Source organism: Hippoglossus hippoglossus, chromosome 7, assembly GCF_009819705.1.
Source record: "Hippoglossus hippoglossus isolate fHipHip1 chromosome 7, fHipHip1.pri, whole genome shotgun sequence".
In the NCBI taxonomy this organism is placed as follows: Eukaryota; Metazoa; Chordata; class Actinopteri; order Pleuronectiformes; family Pleuronectidae; genus Hippoglossus; species Hippoglossus hippoglossus.
The window spans coordinates 13,529,501-13,546,849 of NC_047157.1; the positions used below are offsets into that span (position 1 = coordinate 13,529,501).

Sequence of the window (17,349 nt, forward strand, 5' to 3'; positions counted from 1 at the left end):
CAGCGCACACACACCGACTCTCCCATCATCATCATCGTAGCTGTGGAACCTGCCTGTTATCTCCATTTGCTATATTTAGGCCATGAGCATAAGATGTCTGAAATTGCCAGTAGTAAACTGTCATGGGTGTTTGTGCAGCAGCAGTCGCGCCGTCTGTAATCGTCTCTCAGTTCCATCTCAGGAGGAAATAGACACTTCCAGCTGCCTCTGATACCTGGCCCACATATAGGTGTCTCCCAAGTCCTCACACATCAGCGACGCACCAACGCAAACTTTGAAATGTCTGAACAAAGTAACACTCGACTCAATGCAGTGTAATGATTTTCACTGTCTCTCTCCTCAGGTAAAAAGGGCAGGCGTGGGTCAGATGATGATGAGGATCTTAAAGACTTGTATGACATGAGCGATGAAGAAGGAATGGAGGGAGGAGACTTGGGTAAGTGTCAGACATCAGGGTCCAAAATGCAAGAATACGGGTAGCACTAACAGATTATGCATTTTCATCTTTAACGTCATCATTTGCTCTGTATTTATTCATTTTTGTATATTTATTCACTTTGGATTTAGATGAGACCATAATCCCATATAATTAGTATTATATTATTTACAAGTATGTATCCACATACTTGTAAATATTGAGAAATCAAAGTCAAATGGAATAAACAAGAGATAATGTTGAGTTGATCAATAAATAATCAGCGGTATTTTAATATTTGATAAATTTTTTTACAATTGTTTTGGGCAAATATGAAAAATAATCTGTATTTACTCAGTTTAGAGAGTCTGGTGCTCTTCTTTGTAATATGTGTCAGTGATCTGAAATAACTGCTATGAGGGAGAGGGGTCAGATTCATTCAGGTTCCCCAAACGTAGCACAACTCACAATAAGTATTCTTCATTTCATTTTTGTTTTCATTTTTAGTTTATGAATTAAATGATATGTTTGTTTTAACATTAACATAATTGTCCCAAACTTGAAACTGCAAACAAATGAATAATATACCAGCTTCTTCTCTGCTGCCAACTCTCCTGAGCGATCAAGCAATATCTACATGCTGCTACAATGACACTGTTAAATCTTCCTGCATAGGAGTTATCAAAATGCAACCTCCGGTAGCTGCTGGGCTTCATACATGTTCTAGCCACTGAATAAGTGTTTCCTTTCTGTATTCCAGATGATGACGGTGAAGGGGATGAAGAGGAATATAAGGCTCCTCAGCCACTGTCCTCCTCCGCTCTGATAAAGCTGGCAGAGGGAGACGAGGATGTGGTGGAGGACCTGGAGCTGTCTGATGAAGACTGAGGTTCATTGCTGCTCACATGAGAGACTTTCTACTCCCTCCACTTTACCAGCCATCTATTCTCACCGTATTCCTGAACCTCTGCTATTTTCTTTGCTTTTTATTACTTGTACAGTGCAAATGTGTTTGCGATGTAATTGGATTAAGCATTGAAATTCTATTAAAAAGACAAAATCCCCACTTGATTTTTTTTTCTTTCCTTAGTTGCTAACTAATTGAAGCATGTACGTGCATGTTGATGCACAAGTGCAACTGAAATTAGTCATTTGTGTCCTGCGTACATGTGCACACCTGTAGGCACCCTCAGGCTTTGTGAGGACAGGCTATTTGGAGAGAGCTACGAGCCTCGCCGAGCTGAGCTGGGCTGAGCCAGGCTGGGCCGGCCAAGAGGAGGGGTACAGAGAGACGGGTGTTGAGCCCCGAGGCAGCAGTGCTGTGCCAGGCTGGCAGGGTGGTGTCTGATGCAGTGCCAAGATTCTCTGCCCAGGTGGTAGAGCAGCAACACAGGCTGGTCTGTTTCTGTGCCAGCTCCTCAAACCCCCGCCCCTCTCTCCCGACCACTGTCTTTTCTGTCTGTGTATTCACATGCTCAGACATGGCTTTCCGACGCTAACTTATCCCTATTCTCAGCTTTACTGCAGCTTTCACCACGAACTAAAGGTGATCCTGGCCTATTCGGTTAACAACTATCAAATGTTCACCGGTGTACAACACAGGGCAGAGGCAGGGGAGTAGAACTTAAACTCCACAAATTATGATTTAAGTTTTTTAATTAGTTTTGCCACATTTCCTCAGCAGTCATTTTCAGATGCCCAGCCTAAAGCGAGGGGCTGTAGAAGCAGACCATAAAGCCTCAGTGTAAGTTCTTGTGGGAGGAAGGGGAGTTTGATCGGGGGCTCTTCCTGGTTCTGGTCCTGCGTGTGGGTGTTTTAGGAGGGTCGGGTTTATCCCCACAGGCAGGGAGGCCTTGGCCTGTAGCTGAACCTCACACTCTGACGGCTGGTGTTGACCTGAACTGCGCCCCCCGTGGTTCACCTCCCCTTCAAAAGACCACGTATACTCCCTCCTGCACGGTCTTTTTTTTTTTTTACAGAAGAACCACAAAACACCTGAGGAGGAAAGGGCACATAGACGCTGTTCTGACACATGCACACAAATGACAGAAATGAGAAAACAGAGGAATTTCTTTAGGATTTATTTCACCCGTGTGGTGAATAGAAAAATAGGATGAAGACAAAACATTTGAAGGGAAATCTAGAGACCATTTTTAATTCATTGCTTGTGTTGGTTTAAAAAAAAAAAAAATCCGTAACAAAATCAAAACATTTGCATTAAGAGCTTTTTGTGCCTTTCTTTTCCCTGCAACCAAGAGAGAACCAAGTAAAAGTATCTTTGGAATCCATCTGAAGGGCTAATTATAATACATATCATAATCTGCTTTATCTACTACATCAAAAGTCCTATAAATATTTTTTCCTCATTTATATGCTGAAGTAGCATTCAAGATTGGAGCGTCTTTTAATATTACACTTAAAAAAAATGGCAGAACAAAAGTATGAACATAAGTACCACCAAAGTTCAGCAAGTCACATTTTTCAGTAAAGAAAACCTTATTCGTGCAACTACATTTAACAAAAAGTAAAAGTACCACGTATGTAACCTTCAGGATATTTTCATCTTAAGCATGATTCTGTACAATTTTGCATGTTTTTCCTACCTCCCACAGTAGTCAACACAAGCGCACAATGACATAAGCCGTACACACTTTTCCATTTCTCCAACATACAGTATTTTAAGTCTTTGTATGTCAGGAAATGACAGCTCCACCTAGAGTCCATCATGTGAGGCACAAGCCTAGCATTCCCCTGTTGGACCAGTCTTTTCTCTGAGACTATTAATGCAAAAAAAAAGAAGAAGCAGACACACTGTGAAACATGGTTCCAATTCCACACATCCGGTCATCTTTGGTATTGGGACAGTGGAATGCATAGTTGCAGTGATAAAGAGGGAGCTGGTCAGATCTGTCGCTGCTCAGCATATATGCTTCGACTCCAGCCTCTAAAGAGACGGCTCCACGCTGCTGTTTGGCTTCCGGAAGCGAGGGAGAGAAAAGAGAAGAGAGGCGTCTCCTTTTAATTCCTGGGTTCTGCAGGGCTTGTGGTGAGAGCAGAGATACAGACCAGAGAAAGAAAGTGAGTTAGCAGAGCTTCCTCCAGCCCAGGAAGGAAGGAAGAGTTTCCGCTAGCGTCTGACTGTCTGACTTGCAAGAATGTCGCATTTGTGGCAGGGCTTCGCTCCTTTTTTTGGCAGGCTGTCTGTGACCAGCTGTCTCCTTTTCCTCCTTTTTCTCTTCCTCTGTTCCTCTGTCGCCTCACGTGTCTCCCATCCAACCCAGTTTCTTTGGATTCTGCTCGACTACAGCCGCTGCAGACAAACTCAGACTGATTGGTTCGCCGGCTGTGGTTCATATTGTCCAGTTGTCCTCTTATTCCAGTCCAAGTTTTCCCATAAAATACAGCATCAAGCTCCCAAGGTGGGGGGAGTCTAGTAAAGAGAACCTAGCAGTCAATCTCTGTGGTTGAGTTCGCCCTCCTCACCCCTGCATCTTAGCACCTACGAAGGTGTTTTGGCCTCGTATCTTCCCGCCACCGTGGAGCCGTTACCGTTTTCCTGCTTGGGGGAGGAGCACGCTGGAATGGGACCGCTGTAGGGAGAGGAGCTGCTGCTGGTGGAGGTGGGTCTGTGGGACAGGGTCAGGGGGTGGGGCAGGGTGGTGTCCCGATCCCGGTCTGTGGGGCGCAGGGCGGCAGAAGGCGGGAAAGGGAACGCCAGGGGGAATCCAGTCATGTAGAAAAGCCTGCCGACACGACGCGCCACCTGAGGAGACGAGACCGAAAGACTGTCAGTACATCCTGTGGAGTATCATGTAATAGACTTATGTTATATACTTTATGGTAAAGAGAGAGAGAGAGAGAGAGCAGAAACAGGCTGCAGTCTGTGGGGCAGGCTAGTTTAAGGGAATAATAAGCTATGCTACACTAGCAGTTTGTCTTGGTCCTACGGACAGAAACACACACTCAGACACAGAGTCCACTTGATCAAACACACACGCTGGTCTGTGGTGTGTGTACCTGTGAGCGGATCTTGAGCGCAGGCCCCAGCTTTAGTCCCATGGTGCTGAGCAGGTGCTCCTCAGTGAGCAGCGGTAATGTCTCTCCATCAATGGCCTGCTCCCGAAACACCTGGCGAAGACACAGCCGCTTCAGCCACAGGACCCAACACACACACACTCGAAACACAAACCTGTACATCCACTCACACAACCGACAAAACAGTGACTCTATTCCAAAATGTTACATTCCCATTTTGAGAGGGGAAAAAAAACGGTTGAATATTTTGATTGCAACCTTTTACTATAGAGAATCCACTTGATAAACGAATCATCTCTCTCCACAGTGGCCAAAGAAATCCGTTTCTGGCCTGAGTCTTAATCTATTTAATAAATCCAGAAATCTGTGTCTGTCTGTATGTGGTTTGTGTATCTCGAGAACCGTTCATCTTAATGGGCCCATTCTAAACAGGCAGGTTTAGAACAGACACTGCACTACTGTTGGAGATAAGAGGGACAAATTCCACTGTTCTTCCATGAAAAAAATATTTCTGAAGATAAAGCTATTTTCTACTGAGACCTATTGTTTAGAATTAAAGTTGGTTTTGTCTACGCTGAATTCAATGTGAGGATTCTCTTAACGCCACAACCAGAATGACTACAGCGATTTTTAAATGACTTAATGACTAAACACATCATCATGTAAGTATTGCATCTTTCTCAAAAGCTGGATGTTTCATTTTGGAACAATATACAACTGTGCACACCAATACACATTTCATTCACACAAAGCCCACAGGTATGGCTGCAGTTGTGAATGTGACCATTCATGTCTCCACACACATTCACAATAAACTGCCGCTGTGCTCGGTTTAGTGTTTCTACCCTCAACAATGAGATGCCTGAAATGCTTTAACTTGGTCACTATCCTTCTACAGTCAGCCTGCCCCTGGCCTCTCTCTCCCTCCTCCCTCCCTCGCACCCGTCCACGTACTCACCTGTGTGTATTCAGCACATCCGGCCAGGCTGCTTATGAAGCCGCACACGTCCTCCACACTCCACTTGCTGATGTCCTCCGCAGGGTTTGCCGTGGCCGAGTCCTCCCCATCCATGAAAAGACCTCCCACGGAGCCTGAAAGAGCAGCAGTGGGTGAAAATGATGTGTCAATGTAAACTCTGGCTACAAAGCTGCTATTGAGAGCGAGGATCCTGCTTCTGTTCCACATTTGTACTGATGCGGAACGCCAAAATTGCAAGCTTAGCTTAGCCCAAGTACTGTGTTTGAAAATATTTTTGAACTGCACTTTAGAAAGAAACTGGACACTAAAATAGTTTTAAGCTTCCACAATGAGTTTGAAAAGGAAAAAGATTAATTCCAAAAAATGTTTAAAATTATAATTTCTTTCCAAAGACCAACATTAACCAAAGGAATTGAATTAAAAAAAATATAAGAGATAATATCAGCTCCTCACACTCATTTCACACTCATACTATTAATTGATTATCAAGTAGCTGGGGATTATGGATAATTTAACAAATATGCCCACCTCTACTGACCCGATTTTATTCCTGTCATTTAGCTGCTCAGGGAGGGAATTTGTATAATGATAAAATTAAGTTTAAGGTTGTTTACAGAAAGTATGATAAATGTTGTGTTTGCAGTTATGTATATGAACTAGAAGTGTGTGTTTTATATGTGAACACACAGACTCCCTCCTCCCTCTTTTCTGCCCACGTGTCTGTTCTGCTGGTGGTGTGCACGGGGGTCACACCGGGGTCAGAGGCAGGGCCCCTAACAGGGAGAGGTCTCCACACTGGAGACACGCAAACAGAGGGTGACACTAATGGGTTTCACATGTCAGTTTTCAGCCATGTGTGTGTGTGTGTGTGTCTCTGTCTCTGGGTGTGGGTGTGTGTGTGTGTATCGGAGTATCTTACCCGTGTGAAAGTAAGGGTTGGCGTAGGGGAACCCAAAGGGGAACGACTGGCCGTGAAGAGCAGGCAGCGGTGGCATGAACCCAGGTGGCAGGTGGTACTTGACGTCAGCCTTGCCCAGTCCAGGGGTGAAGAGGTGACGATTGGGTGACTCTGTACCTGCTGAACTACAGGGGGCGCTCAGCCTGCCTGAGCTCTCTCTAGGCTCCTTGGCACTGTCACATGCCCCCCTGCTGCCAGTGTCTTTACCCCCATCCCTCTCTCTGTCCCTGGGTTTACTCGTGGACTTGGCAGCGACGCTCTCCTGCCTCTCCGTGTACATCTCTGTCTCACTGTCTGAGTCCTTCATCTCCTCATCCTGCACCTCCCTGTCTCTCTCCCTTCCTCTGTCCTCTCTTCCACCTGTGTGGTCCCCAGAACGGAACTGTATCTGGGGGCCACGGCGTAAGACCTTCCTGGAGTCAGCATCTGGCCCAGTGGCGGAGCTCTGTGCCTGGGTGTCTTTGGGTGTGGAGGACACCCCTGGTGGATGCTGGTGGTGGCTGAGTGCTAGAAGGGGCGTGGCAGCCCTGTGGTGAAGCACCAGCATTGCGTTTGAACGGCGGGCCAGTTCCTCACGGAGAGGGTGGCCCTCTGGGATGTCGTGGAGGCTCCGCAGGGCAGGATGGTCAAGGGGCAGGCCATGAGGTAGAGCTCCCAGCGAGTCGGAGCCCATAAGACGCTGCTGCTGCTGCTGTCGCTGGTGAAGACTTTCAAACTCTTTCTGTCTTAGCAGCTCTGCTGACATCTCAAGTCTGAGGAAGTAAAACACATCGAGACTTTAATACCTATGCCATCGGTTTAAAATTTAAATTATTTCACATTTAAATATTGGTTAAATGGCTGTGTATTAAAACATTAAATGTATCCAGCAGTTTGCTTTTGAAACAATTTAAAAAGTGGAAATTTAATGTGACAAAAAAGCCACATCTCCAAAAATGTTAGCTGTGGTTACAGTTAATATTTCAAATGGCTTCTATAATCATTACATCCTGTACCATTAAAACACAGACATACACACCTGGCCAGATTCTGCTTCCTCAACATCTCCTGTTGCCGAGCAAAGATTTCAGCTTGAGCTGGTTGGAGGAAACCATACCCTGTGATGAAAAACATCCCAAATGTTAGAAATGCTGGGGAAATGGTACAAATCTATGAGCACAAACATTAGAAAGTGACTTAAGTTAACAAAAAGTCTTGGTTTAGAATTTGGGGCTTTTATTCAAAGTCACAGGACATTTCCTTCATGTCAGTGCAAATGTGAATATGTTTTTTGGGGACTGTGATGTGTATTAGCTATTCAGCTTAGGCATCACTGATAACTCACCAGGGGCCTGGCAAAGAGCAGAAGGCATGCCCAGGAACGGAGGCCGCAGGTGAGGTCCTAAGGCGATGTGAGGGGCCGTCGGAGGCGACAGTAGGGGCGGCGGGTGGGACAGATCTCTGCAGACACAAATATACAAAGACATCATTAGGCCAAAGTTGGATTTGACTGAATATGTTAAAATGGGGGAAAAAAGAAAAGTGGAGGTATGTATAATGCATGATGGCTTAATGACTAGTTTTAATAATTTTGTTTCTCTTCCAAGTGTGTCTCAGCTCCGTCATTGTGAGTGTGCGCACTCTGCCACACACCAATGTATGCAGTGTATTTTTATCAGTGGAGCTCCAGAGGCCCCCATGTCGCCCCAGTGCCTCATCAGTCTTGCCACGCCACAACAAGCGCCGCTGGCCATAGCTGTACCCTGGACTGCAGCCTTTCCTTCCCCTGCCGCCACACACACACACAATATATATACACAGATAGACACATACACACAACTCTAGACCCACACACATAATGAGAGCTGAATGCACAATGCCAGTGTGTCATGCTCCGACAGCTGGGGCGGCCCCTGTGTCTTGACCGGGGCCATGGGCTGAAGGACCTTCTAATTAACACTCATCCCTCCTCTCTCTTCTCTCCCCTTTTTACGCCCTTCTCCCTGCTTCCCTCCCTCTCTCCCTCTCGCTCTCTTGGCTGCATTGAAGCTGGTGAAAAGATGGAGCGTCCTGCAACGTCTGCTTCTGAAAAGGCCTCTCCATTATTTGCTTCGTCTTTTGTCCTCCTTAAGGGGGGAAAGGCGCCTCTCACCTTGCTCCCTCTCTCTCCATCTCTTGTTCTGACTAACCCATCTTTTTTTTTTTTTTTTTTACTCCGGTCTCTCTACTTCTCTGTGACCTCTAAATATCTGTCTTGTTCGTGTCTTTCTTTTCCTCCACTTTAATTTCTTTCACCTCTCCATATTTCTCTTTTCCCTCTTCATCACTCCATTTCATCCCGTCTCTTTATACCAGCTTCTTTACATCTCTTTCACTTCCTCTCCCACTTCTCTTCTCACTTTAGTCACGTCTCTCTTTCGATCCCTCTTTCTTTGAGTTTTGCTAATCTTCATGGTCACAGGATCTGGACTTGATGACGATGCTTGCCGGACATCTCCAGCCGCAGCTGTCTCCAGGGCCTTTCTGAGCTCACTCTCCAGCTTCCCACCACCACCTCTTCCTCTTCCCTCTGCTCTCTCTCTCTGCTCTCTCTCTCTCTTGTTTTTTCTCCCCATGAGCTGCTGCTGTCACACCAACCGGAGCTCAGCTGTGTGCGACTGCCACCACACAAAAGCATACATGGGAAACAAGCTGAGGAAAACAACAAAATCAAAACCAACACCGGGACGCATGCAACCGCAAATATTGTTTTGCAACCGTGTTCAAATTAGCTAGCGCCTGCATGTCTCCCACCTCACTAAATGACGAGGGAGAAGGAGGGAGAGAGAGGGAGGAATTGCAAAGAGGGAGGGCACACATTGGAGTGCGGAGAGGTGTGTGTGTGTGTGTTGGGGGGGTTGAAGCCAGTACTGAGAGGGGGAGGGGGTGAAAACCATTCATCGATCGCCTCCGCCGCTGAAATGTTAATGCTAATCGTATAACCGCTCTCTCCGGCGGTGCCTCGCACTCCAGTGGCAGCTCCAATTAATCTTGCTGCGGCGCGTGACCCCAGAGCCGCGAGCCGGGGCCCTGCTAGCCGCTGCTTATGTAATTACACCGCCCAGTGTGTAATCACCTGGCCTAATCCCTCTGGGCTAGCAATTAGCCTCGCGACGCACAGTTCCACTAGGCTACGCTGAGGCGCCCACAAAACTCCAATCCACCCTGCAATGGCTCCCGCATGCCAAACACCCATCATCCCCCCCCCTCTCTCTTCTGATATTCCATCTCTTTCTTCCCTCTCCTTACACACTGCCTACCATTGCCTGGCGTTAGCCCGCAGATGAATAACGGTCAATTAAAGCTGCATGACTGGGGCTGCCAGGCGTCTGCGCCACCATAATTAGGCCTAATCACGGGGAGTGAGAGAGACGGAGAGAGAGAGAGAGAGAGAGAGAGAGAGAGAGAGAGAGAGAGAGAGAGAGAGAGAGAGAGAGTTTGTGTCTGACACTCCCTTCCTCCATCGCTCCCTCTTTTCCTCCTTTTATAGGAGGCAATTTTGAGGGAGGAGTGGCAGACATTAGTTGTTTTGCTCTTAGGCTCTGTGTGTGTATTTGTGTGTATGTGTGTGCATGTGTGTTTTTCTTTTTGCCCTATCTCTGCATTTTGTTGCCAAACCACAAACATGCTATAAAAAGACAAGGCAAAAACACTCACCTAGTTTTTGCATGAGACTGAAAATGGGCAGATTCGCAAATGCAAGGTGGGTTCATAATCATGAAAAACTATATCACAGGAAGCCCCCCCCCCACCTCCCCACTTCCCTCTTTTTCTCTCCTTCTCTCTCTCTCCTTCTCTCTCTCTCTCTCTCTCTCTCTCTCTCTCTCTCTCTCTCTCTCTCTCTCTCTCTCTCTCCTCTTCTTCTTCTGCCTGCAGTGAGGCCAGGGGCTCCTGGGGAATTCACTGTTGTGTGACGACCTGTCAGAGTGGCGACAGCGATGTGTGTGCGCGTGTGTGTGTGTGTAAATGTGTGTGTGTGGCTGCGTGCATGCGTGTGCGTGCGTGCGACAGGGCTGCCCTTAATGATGGGAGCGTGGGGGGATTAGGAGCGCCGCGCGGCCGCCTTCGGCTCCTTCTCCGCAGGAACACATTTACACAGGAAGCTCATTAAAATGGATGAGGCTCCCTCCATGCTCATTCCCTCTTTCTCTCCCCCTCTCCCGCCCTCCATCTCTCTCACTCTCTCTCCGTCCCTTCTTTCCCTACCGCTATCTCACACTCTGTGCATCTCCTCACTCCCTATTTTTGTTCATCTCTCTCTCTCCGTCATTTCGTTCTCTCACCCTCTCCCCTCTTCATCCCCATTTTAACCTCCCATGTTTTCCGCTTCCTCTCTCTCTCCCCCTTTCTCTTTACTTTTCTCCATCCTTCCCCTATTTGCCTTGCAGATGCTCGGTGAGCTTAGTGCCATTTAAGGCCAGACAAATGGAGCACCAGGCTCTAAGCCCATCGAGCGGCCCTAATGATTTGTTTTTAACAATGGGCCCTAATGGGCCCCAGATAATCAATGATGAGGGGTCGATGGAAAGGTGAGCCATGGAGAGCGCTAGAGAGGGGTGAGCATCTGTCTCTAACTCACTTCCTCACTCTCATCTTTTCATTCTGTACGTTTTTACCTTTTTTCTCCAATTATCTTGATTTTAATTTCCTCCTCACTTTGCACTCATTTTACTCTCACATCTTTTTTCCCTTTTTTTGCACTTTCTGTATGTTTTATTGGGATTGGGTATAGCACATGAGCACATGAGATTGGCACAACACCGTATTGTTATAAACCACAATCAGTGATACAGGGTAATACGGCCAATCATGCAGTCTGCGATTCAGGACCCAAACGTGTTGGATGGAGTCCGGGATTTATCCAGGCCTGTCGTGTTCTTGCACACTAAACTGTCCAGAGAGTATAACTGCACGTTGAAGCACAAGAAGGACTCAAAGTTGGAAACTGTTCTAGAAATGTTTAATGCAGTTGCATTAAAATCTCCCTTAGTAGAATGGAAGGGACCTACCCTAGAACATGAAAAAATGACCTCTGAATATGAATATGTCTCAAACCTTTGGCCCTATGGTGAATGTGCACGTGAGAAAATGCATATTTTTTGTGTCACTAATTCTTTACCTTTTCTTTCTCTTTGCATTCTATAATTTGGCCATCAAACCAATTTTCTTCTCCCAATCATATTGAGAGTTAAAGGGTTAAAGAGGAGGCAGGGAGCGGTAGAGGGGGAGGGAGTGAGGTGGAGATGGATGGATGGATGGAATGATGGATGGAATGATGGATAGACGGATGGCGGAGGCCTGGTTAACTCGCACCAATCCTGTGTGGCTAATTACTCGGCGTGCTGTCGGTGAACGGCCACAGCTCACTGACTACATTCACACTGCACCACTGGCCACACACGCACAAATTAGGAGACATATTCACACAAACAAACCCAGATTCAGTCCGCATAGATGAGCACGCATGCAGACGGCCAGCTTGAAAAATGGAACAAACACAAACGAACAATCCCCCCCCCCCACCCTCGCCTAAACACACACACACACACACACACACACACACACACACACACACACACACACACACACACACACACACAAAACACCCCCACAGCCTACCAGAGCTGCACCACACAGCGCCTGGCCGTTCTGCTTCCTGCTTATATTCCCGCCCCTACCCCTCACCCCGCCATCCCCCTCTCTCTGTCTCTCACTGTCTCATACACACACACACACACACACACACACACACACACACACACACAAATGCCCTCCATCCCCCCCTGCTGCCGCACCGCCGGCCCATTATCGATCCCCCGCCTCTCCCCGCGCCACATAAATAATCGACAAGCAATTACCCGCCCACTCCCGCTGCCCCCGGCTTTGTTTGGGAGGCGCAGGGGCCGGCGCTGGGGGGGAGAGGAGGGAGGAAGAGCCGGGGATGCAGGCGTGCAGCTCCACAGTGGTAGCCAAGAGGTTATTGGATCCTTAGTTTAGCCATGAATTTGGAGACACACACTAACACATGTAGTCACACGCACACACATGCACACGCACACACACACGCATACAATACAACTCATTGAAAAAGCCAAAAAACAAGATCAGATCTTGTACTAGGAATGTGTGGAAGAATGGGAAGAGAAGTGCAGTGGTGTAGGGATGCGAGCAGGCCTTCTTCTGTTTGTGTGTGGAGATGTGGGTGTTGGGCTTTATTAATGATTAATAACACCGGTATTGCAAGCAGAGCACGGTTGCAGTTTCAACAGCTACCTATGACGCATTGACATTGACATTCAAGCAAAGCCTGTGTTTGCATCCGTAACGTACCTGTCGGTGTAATGTGCGTCCCGGTGCTGCGGCAGACCCTGCTTGCGTCTCTGGCTGGATGAGGAGGAGCTGCCCGCCGAGGGCAGGTGAGCTTCTAAGGCCACTGGATTCCTCACCGCTGCAGCCATCGCCTCCTGACGAGCACGCAGGATGTCTGAATGTGGAGGAAAATAGGGAAAGCACAGTGAAGGGAGAGAGACAGGAAGATAAGGGTCGACAAGACAGAGATGATGCAGGATGAATAGTGAGAGGAAAGGAAAAGGAAAGAGAGAAGGGAAGGGATAAAAACAAATTAGAATTCACGTCTCCACAAGATACTAAAAGAAACTTTAAAAGCAATTTAAGACAGAAACTCAACCGCTAGCTTAGTTGATGGTTTCTGTTAAGTGTGTTGCACATAAGCTGTAAGTAAACTTTACATGTTTTTTAGGAAAGCAGAGGAAGTGAAGAACACACAAAGTTGGTTATTGTACTGTAGCGCTGGATGTCAGGGTGTAGTTTGCACATGGCTAATAAAAACACCAATAAGTTATTTTAAAAACCCCAATTGGCTCATTCCACATTATTAATGAAAGTGATGGCGATGCATTTTCTAATCCCCATGTTACGCCCATGTACGTGTACAGACACATGCATGTAAACACTCACACCGGACAAAGATAAACAGAGCTGACGTTTTGGCAGAGGTGCAAGAAATGAGACCATCGCATTGAAATCCATGTGTCGAGGTGTGGAAGTGAGCTGACCACTTCCAAGCAAATGTGAGGAAATGAAGAGGTCGAAGCAGGAAATTGAAATTAAATTGATATGGTGTATTTGACATTTTTTTCAAAAACAAATCATGCTGACAGCAACTTCACACATCAGGTGAGCAACCTTTGAAACATCCCTGCCTTCGCCACCATCATCCCACCTTCTTCCTCAATCTCAGCCTGCCCTCCTCTCTCAAAATTCTGCCCTCCACCACTCGCCTTATTCCATCTTTCCCTCTCTCCGCTTGTCCCCTCCCTCCCAGCCACCACGGCTCTCTCACTTGCCGTCGCAGGAGAAGGAGACACCAGGAGACACGGCTTCTAATGAGAGAAAAATCCATCCTGCTCTCTCTCTCTCTGCCTCAATCTATCTACACACCCACCTCCTCCACACACACACACACACACACACACACACACACACACACACACACACACACACACACACACACACACACACACACACACACACACACACACACACACACACACACACACTTTTTTAATTAGACAGATCCCTCAGGAGCTAGGGGCCATTTCCGCCGCCGGTGCGGGTGTGATGTGTGTCTGTGTGATTTAGGTGCTTGCGTATGCGTGCCTGACTGTGTGTTTCTGTGTGTGCTGAAGCAGCTGAGCGGGCGCCGGGGTGGGGGGGTGAAGCGACAGATATTAATGCGGCCTAGCTCCGGTGTATCGATCTGTTTGCTGCGCCAGGCCGCAGGGGACTCGGCTGGCGGCAGACAAGGGTGTTTGTGTCTGTGTGTGTGTATGTGTGTGTGTGTGAGAGGAGGGAGGAAGAGAGATAAGGGAAGGATCAGAGGGAACTGGAGACCAAGAGTGCACAAACACGCGCGCACACACGCACACATGCGCACACACGCACACACACACGCACACACACACACACACACACACACACGCACACACACACACACACACACACACACACACACACAGAGTCTGTCGTACACTTGCATACATGGTGTTGGGGGTGACAGGGTGGAGGCGCTGACCTCTAAGAGTTGTGGTCACAATCCCACCTCACCAATTATTTTGTATGTCTGGTTCAGTTAAAGGGGCCCTCCGGTGATTTAGTGTTGCACTTCCCAAAAGTTTGGACACTTCCAAGAGACAAATTTAAAAAAGAATGAACAATCAATGCAGCGGAGCCTGAAATATTCAGGCTACATCGCAGCCAAAAAGTGACACGAGGAAGAATCCGGGTCGAGCTCCAAGAACACTGGATCTTACACTTCCCATAATGCCGATCAATAGTGTCTTAGATGAGACCCTCCCTGCCCATGTCTTTCAAACTCCATGCACAGTTTGTATCACATTTACTTTGTGTTAAAAAAAGATTACTTAACTTGAGTAATTTTATGAGATATAGCTGTGTGTATAGCTGGATTTTTCCAGGCTGGGCCACATTAGACTGAAAACAAGAGTTTCCACAGGCTGAGTAGTTCTCTCTGGTAAATTGACTTTGACCAGGGCCGTAACCAGAAGTTTAAAAATAATGAGGTCATGAGGGCAATAGGGCAGTAGGACCACACCCACTTAAACCACACACCAAAAATATTTCACCTTTGATAAGGTCCATTTTAAATTTAAAATTAAACTTTACACTGTTTGGTAGAATAATGTTAATTTTATTTCGATTTCTGAACCAAATCAAAGATATTATGTCAAACAAACCAAACTTGAGTGAGTGGTGTCTACAGCTCTGACTTTGAAATGTAAAATAGTTGGAGTGCTTCGTTAAACCCAGACAAATAAAGCTATGTGACACTGTAGAATTTTTTTTTTCTCTAGTATTTCTTCCAGTTGTCCTCTTATTCTCTTCTATTTTTTATCCAGTCCATGTCTGTAAAGCTTCACATGACAGAGGTGCCATATTTTGCTCTGTCTCTCCCCTCTCTAATTCTCTTTCATCATGTGAACTGAGGGGAGCAGGGTCACCTGGGGCTCCACCCTTCAGTGTGTGTGTGTGTGTGTGTGTGTGTGTGTGTGTGTGTGTGTGTGTGTGTGTGTGTGTGTGTGTGTGTGTGTGTGTGTGTGTGTGTGTGTGTGTGTGTGTGTGTGTGTGTTTGTGTGTGTGTGTGTGTGTCAGAAATCCCCCTGTCTAAGGCTCTTTTTGTTGCAGCTGCTGAAACACAAGGGGAAAGTTCCCATAAATTAGAGTCCTAACTGAACATTGGACACTGACAACACATCACTTCCTTTGCAATGGTTATTTTGGGAGGTCCCGTGTTTACAGCTCGGACCCATCCTGCTTATCCCTCCATTGTGCCATCCCATTTTCTCCCTGCCATCATTCCTGGAGTTGCGCCTAAATCCCCTCGGTTAAGCCGGGTTTTCCTCGGCGTGAGAATGCAGAGGAGCGCTGCGCTGATGCAGCCTGGCCGGCCTCGTGATGGATTTGGTGGAGTGGCAGGTACACAAAAGCCGACATCTTTCTGCTGAAGCGCACCATACACCATAAAAATTAAGTATCTTTTCAGGAAGAGGTATTGAACCAGTATCATTGGCTTAGCCAGCAGTACATTTGTGGCGTATTTGTCACACCGACTGTCTGTACTTTGACCAATCACATGCTGGAGTTTCCCGGCTCTTTGGGATGATGATAAAGAGACGTTGTTGTGTACAGCTTCTAGTTTCAAATCAGACTAAACTGCACGAGACAAAACAGAAGAACGCCCCTTCCATCCCACCCCTCCCAACACTTTCATCTGGATCTCTTCTTCCCCCACCTCTCCCTTTCTTTTCTCTCTCCTTTCATCATATGAAGAGGGAGGGAAAGCCCTCCTGGCCATTTCCACAACCCCGCCACCCCTCCACCTCAACCTCCAATTTCAGGCCCTCCTCCCCCTTCCCAACTCTTCTTTTGCCCATCAGGTCCAGAGAGAGCCTCTCAAACAACACCTTGCACCTACACAGTCACACACACACACACACACACACACACACACACACACACACACACACACACACACACACACACACACACACACACACACACACACACAGAGTTCCTCCTCACAACCACCTCTTTCCACGCACACACACACACACACTTTCATTTTCTGTGCCCTGCACTTCAAACACATGAAAGGATGCTCTGCGGGGACCGAGGCTAAAGGGAGAGTTGGAGGTGGGGGTGAGGAAAGTAGGGGGAGGAGGGGGAGGTGGGGGTATAAAAGCAGCTCCCGAGAGGTAGATGTATAGGGGAGAAGGTGGTGCTGGTGGGGGCTCAGTAGTGAGGGAGAAGGGGGTCACAGGGGCCCCATCGCAGTCTAGGTCAATGTCAAGGGGCTTTCGCTGAAGTGAGCCTCTCCAGAGACAAAACAGCTGTCCCTGGGTGCCACTTCTTAAGACTGTTAATGTCTCAAAGTGTCAGTGTCTTCACAAGCTTCAGCCACTAATTTGAGAAAGAGAGGATTTGCAGGAAGCGTCATAGAAAAGGCTGTGTGCTGTGGGCACAGCGGGGAGATGGAGAACTTGGCCAGGTGTGGAGGAACAGGAACATTAGCAGCAGCGCAGGCTCGGCTGTCAGGGAGCCGGTGGTAAAGCCTGTGATGCTCATCATCCGCTTAGAGGATCGGACACGCACAAACACGACAGTGGACGCAAACACACACGTCGCTAGAGGGGAAATTTCACCGTGAAGTTGTAATTTAAAGGATAGTTGTATTGGATAGGGTGACTTAAGCGTCATTAATGAAATGGTAAACTTGTATGTTTATTTTCTTGACTCCTTGCTCCAGGAGAAGTTATATTTTCCTCCTTCGTTTCCTTTGACCATTTCTCTACTCAGATTTGTTTTTACTCTTATTCCTGGGGTGTCTCTATTTGTGTCTCTTCT

The 17,349-nt window shown here is 47.3% G+C and overlaps 2 protein-coding genes across 4 annotated transcripts in view; one reads left to right on the plus strand and one right to left on the minus strand.

Moving 5' to 3' along the window:
• noc2l (NOC2-like nucleolar associated transcriptional repressor) overlaps nt 1-1,486 on the plus strand; it is a 16,278-nt gene extending 14,792 nt beyond the window's left edge. The window contains exons 17-18 of one of the 2 annotated variants that reach the window (XM_034590126.1): nt 344-436; nt 1,176-1,486. In XM_034590126.1, the coding sequence (XP_034446017.1) occupies nt 344-436; nt 1,176-1,303 (221 nt within the window). In that variant the 3' untranslated portion in view covers nt 1,304-1,486. The remainder of the gene's footprint in view (nt 1-343; nt 437-1,175) is intronic. The other variant, XM_034590127.1, reaches the window with a different exon arrangement.
• Nucleotides 1,487-2,480: 994 nt separating this feature from the next.
• Nucleotides 2,481-17,349, minus strand: part of samd11 (sterile alpha motif domain containing 11) — a 51,362-nt gene continuing 36,493 nt past the window's right edge. The window contains exons 7-13 of one of the 2 annotated variants that reach the window (XM_034590788.1): nt 12,736-12,889; nt 7,712-7,827; nt 7,406-7,484; nt 6,349-7,139; nt 5,409-5,542; nt 4,433-4,543; nt 2,481-4,178 (exon numbers count right to left, since the gene is read on the minus strand). In XM_034590788.1, the coding sequence (XP_034446679.1) occupies nt 3,915-4,178; nt 4,433-4,543; nt 5,409-5,542; nt 6,349-7,139; nt 7,406-7,484; nt 7,712-7,827; nt 12,736-12,889 (1,649 nt within the window). In that variant the 3' untranslated portion in view covers nt 2,481-3,914. The remainder of the gene's footprint in view (nt 4,179-4,432; nt 4,544-5,408; nt 5,543-6,348; nt 7,140-7,405; nt 7,485-7,711; nt 7,828-12,735; nt 12,890-17,349) is intronic. The other variant, XM_034590789.1, reaches the window with a different exon arrangement.